The 4,776-nt window shown below is 37.7% G+C and overlaps 1 gene segment (V, D, J or C); it reads right to left on the bottom strand.

The window, feature by feature from the left end:
- Window positions 1–1,118: 1,118 nt before the first annotated feature.
- LOC123987071 overlaps window positions 1,119–4,776 on the bottom strand; it is a 30,693-nt gene continuing 27,035 nt past the window's right edge. Inside the window, 6 exon segments of the C gene segment in view lie at window positions 1,119–1,323; window positions 2,259–2,413; window positions 2,954–3,277; window positions 3,402–3,716; window positions 3,849–4,124; window positions 4,346–4,645. Coding sequence covers window positions 1,309–1,323; window positions 2,259–2,413; window positions 2,954–3,277; window positions 3,402–3,716; window positions 3,849–4,124; window positions 4,346–4,645 — 1,385 coding nt within the window.

The following is a 4,776-nucleotide window of genomic DNA, read 5'->3' as shown; positions in this document are numbered from 1 at the left end:
TGTCTATATGGGTCCATACCAAAGAGTGTTAATTTTGCTCATTTTTGAGTATTAGTACCTTGACACTAATTAAGCACGTCTTAACACCAACCAGTGTTAGTTTTTCTTAACACTTTTAATTCACTGTTAGACATTAACTCTCTCAGAGGATCATTTTAAAGGTGTAAATATAGAAAAGTAAAGATGGACATGTTTGGTGTTTTAAAACATTTATTTTAATCCCTCAAAGAATTTGATTACATTACAATAAAAAAAAAGTAACAGAATGAACACATTAGGCATGCATGCAAACTGCTAACTCATTAAATAGGTGTTGGGGTGACTAGTAACAGTGTTTCCACATAAGTTTAAGTTATGATGGCTCACCATTGCAAAATGACCAGGTGCCAGTAAAGTCAATATAAAATACAACATTAACAGGTCCAACTTCATTTTCTCATCAAACAGTGTTAAAGTTCAGATGCAAGTCAAAAGTAGAGTCCCTAGCAGTGGAGTGCTTTCATCAAAATGTGTGTAGGCCTATGCAGTGGGGGCAAGAGCAAATGTCAGTGCAAAAGCCAGGACCAGAGTCAAGAAGAAGTTCAGAGTTATTTACACAATTACACTTTTCACAGGTTTATTTTTGTGACACTTCTTTTTTTGACACCAACTACTTATCAACTGAGTCAAATATAATGGATTTGACTCTATCAAGAGTGGAATTAACTCTGCTGTTACTTAGATTATAAGAAAGTCCGTTTTTGACCATACAATGGGTTATTTACATTTCCGTGACAACTGTTTTCAGTCCAAAAACAGCTTTGTATCAACAGGGATCGTCTGTCGGGCCACCATCTTGGTGAGGTCGGCTGCGGTCTTAAGTTTTGTTTGTGTCACCAGATATAAGGGCAGAAGAAGAGTGTAATTTGGCAGAAGCGATTTTTATCGGCCTCTGCTGGCAAAATTCATTAACATAAACAGTAAATATGGCCAAAACATGGACATTTGTGTGGTATGTTTTTGAAAGATTGTGTAATAACAGGTGCCAGGAACCATGTTTAAAACCACTTCACTAACACATTTTAATGATACTAAAAGTTTTAGTAATCATTTACTTCTGTATCATGATGTGATAACAATCTAAATTTATTCATATAAACAGTTAAGAATTCCATTTTCAATGTTTAGTTTATCATTGACTATGACAACCACTTCATTTAGTAGATGTGCAGTAGATTATTGATAATGTACAAGTTTTAAAACTAAATAAAAAAGAAAAAGTAAAACTGGAGACCTGTAGTCGTCTATGCTGTCCATCCATCTCATCCTTTATCGTCTCTTCATCTGTAAAAATAAACTACAATTAAAACACTTGTTGAGTTGAGTTTCACCCAGCTGGATAACTGAAGCCCAAATGTTCTGTCTCTTCACTACAGCAGATAGTTGGCCAGATGATTTGCTGCAGGCGGCTGGTGTTCTTTAACAAATACAGCTGGACTGGATAATTGGTTCATTTTAATAAAATTTTTCAAGAACTTGCATAAAAAATGTTTATCTTCAGAAACCAGAACACAGTAGGTACATGTGATTTGTTACTTAAAGAAGTAATTTGCCATGTTTAATTCAATAAATTGTTAATATATTACTTTGTGCAGTGCAGCATTTAAAACAGAAACTGCTGCTAAACGTTGATCAGTCTGTGCTGGTTGGCTGTGCCAATAAAAGAAGAGTGCTAGTGAACTGATAATGATGCATTTCACAGCACTGAACTGTGTGATTGTCTCCATTAAAACACAATAAACCTGGAATATCACATTCTACATTTAACATGAGGTTTGTTACACCCAGATAGAGCAATTCACCAGTCAGAAATAATTATTTGGCACCAGTTAACTTTTCACATATTGCTGAAAATTTAATTCATATTTGCAATTAAATCTGAATAAATTCACTGATTTGTGTCACAGACTCCCTTTTCAAGATGCACTGCACAAACTGGACAAACCTGGAAAAGTCACAAGCACAGACAGAAAATCACCAATTTTCAGTAACATCTTTGGTCTTTTCTTCTCCTGCACATTCTTGTCACAGTTGTCAAAATTGTCTCTCCTTTATGTAGCATTTTTATCGTTTGCATGACTGAGCTTTATTTTGTAACTTCTACCGTACTTGGTCAAACTCTTTAATTATTTTCAGTAGATATTCAAATCCTGTATTATATCTTATGCAGTCTTTAGTCCTTAGTATAAGTGAAATGTAGAAATGCCCTGCATGTTTACCTTGACCAGGCTGAATATCATGCTATAGAAGAGAGAGGATATGAAGAGGAATATGAAGGAGGAGGTTGTGGACCACAGACTGCTGAACTCATCCTCTTCAATGGCATCCTCTATGCAGCTCAGAGCCAAACTCAGTTTTGACTCTGGTGGAAAATCTAGCAAGAGGAAGGTATAGGTGATTAGATGAGGAGTGTGTGTGTGTGTGTTTGTGTGTGTGTGTGTTTGTCTGAGCGTGTGTTTGTGTGTATGCTTTATTAAGATAACATAAAAACACCCTTTTTTCTCTTGGATAATGCTCATAAACTTGAATCGAACATTATTCACTCTTTGATCACTTCATGTGGGGACGGTTCTCCAGTTAAACAGTTCAGTATGCTACTGTGACTTTGTGCTTTTTTTCCCAGTGTGTTTAAAAAAAAATATTTATGTAACAAAAGTGTCTCCATGCAACATTTATTTGAAACAGTCAGCACACTTCTCAAGCTGTTAGACAATGTGACAAAGACAGAAACACAAAATGATGACAAACAAAACTAAATTAACATGTTGACACTTATTTTTACAATCACAATGACTGATGACATCACAGAGTGCACAGATTCACGGCGGAGTACACACAGAGACAGAGCAACGTGTTAGCACAAAATACCACATTTAAAGCTGGATCTACTATTTTCTACATTCAATTGAGTTACCCTGGGCCTTAGACACTCCTTTGGGTTTCACAGACTCATTTCTACCAGCAGACCAGATGTTGCAGTTGAACATGTTGTGCTTGTCCCACTTTTCCTTGGTGGTGGTGTAAATACTTGTAACTAAGTAGTCTTGTTGGATCTTCTGTGGGGGGAAGTTGATGCCATTCATATAGATGTCGGCCTTATTTCCAGAACCTTCTGACCAGGCGATGTAGTAATCCTGCAGCACAGGACCAGAGACCACACACACCAGAGAGACCTCAGCTCCGTTGCTGATGTCCTCCTCTGGGAGAACATAGACTGTCACTTTTGGCTCACTCCCATCTGAAAGAGACACCAACAAGGTTCATATATATGCTTTATGTTTGCTATTATGACACGTGTCCCTGCTTCCCCAAATTTACATATTGCTGTTCTACCAATCAGTCTCCATCACTCAGTAACATACCTCCTTTGTGGACAGTCAGATCTTGAATAACTGGAGTCATATCGTCTCTAATAGCAGAACAGCGCACTTTGTTGACTCTCTGCCACTCAGACAGACTACGAGTTATCGTGCTGGTTTTGCTGTGCTGAACGCCTACAGACTTGACAGTTGATTCAGCAATGTTGTTGGTCACATCTAGTCCATCAATTTGCCAAGTGATTTGAATTGTATTTACAATGGTCTTGTCTTGTCCTGTAATGATACACTCCAACTCTGCCCGGTTGTTGCTGAAAATTTCTTTGGCACTTGGTTGGTTCAGTGTCACTTTGATTGGAGCTACATAAAAGAGAACAACATAGTCCAACATTGTACCATTAGAAAACTGCAAAGAAACTTTGCGATTTATGTCAAGATCCAGCATAAACTACTTTATCTCACTATTTAGTGATAACCTTTGTAGCACTGCACCTTTTGAGGCCTTCTTTTTATATTGTGTTTCTCTGTAAGTCACCTCACAGGTATACACAGCGTTACTGTCCCAGTCTGCGTTGTTGACCTTCAGGACACTGACAGCTGAATACAAGTCTCCAGTTTTTTGGATGGGACTTTGAATGTAGTCGTTCAACTCTGCGTCATTCTTTTTCCACTTGAATGAGTCAAGTTTTCCATTACCGCCCTCAAGCGTGCACACCAGGGCCTGGGTGTCTTCACTTGGCACTGATAGCAAAGTCACTTTTGGAGGCTCTGAACAGGTGAAGGAAAAAGCAGTTATAGTCATTTATTGCGATAGTATTCTGTATCATTCACCTGCAAATTGATAAGATGATTGTGCTGTGTGTTTCAGGCAGACAAAGGAAAATGTGTGGGAATAAATATTGTTCTACATTCATTGATAAAAGCAGGATGAATGAGGAGGACATATTGGTAAGAAATCATAGACATTAGTAAATAGAAAAATCACATACTTTGAACATGCAGATTTGTGGGAGATCCGTTGTGATTTACAGAACATTTAAAAGACTTCCTTGAATCCCAATCAGATTTTGATACTTTGACCAAACTGACTCCTGTATATTTGTTGTTGTTCTCAGCTGGAGGATAATTTTCAGAAGTCAGGGTGGTCCCACTGGCATCGGTCCACTGGAATGTAAGACTCTTTGGGTAGAAGTCACGTGCAAAACAACCAACAGTGATTTTATCTCCAGACCCAGGTTGGCACTGAACCAAAGGGAACAGAGTGGGTGGTGTTGGTGGTGTGGGTGTTCCTGAGAAAGTGTCAAAACATGTAAATATAAATACAAGAACACAGATGATCAATAGCTTGTCTAAACTCTGACTACAAATATTAATAAAGAGAATAACATGTTCCTTTGTTATCTTTATGACCATGTAATCA

The sequence above is a fragment of the Micropterus dolomieu genome, linkage group LG02, assembly GCF_021292245.1.
Source record: "Micropterus dolomieu isolate WLL.071019.BEF.003 ecotype Adirondacks linkage group LG02, ASM2129224v1, whole genome shotgun sequence".
Classification (NCBI taxonomy): Eukaryota; Metazoa; Chordata; class Actinopteri; order Centrarchiformes; family Centrarchidae; genus Micropterus; species Micropterus dolomieu.
This window is presented reverse-complemented; position numbering and strand designations above follow the sequence as displayed.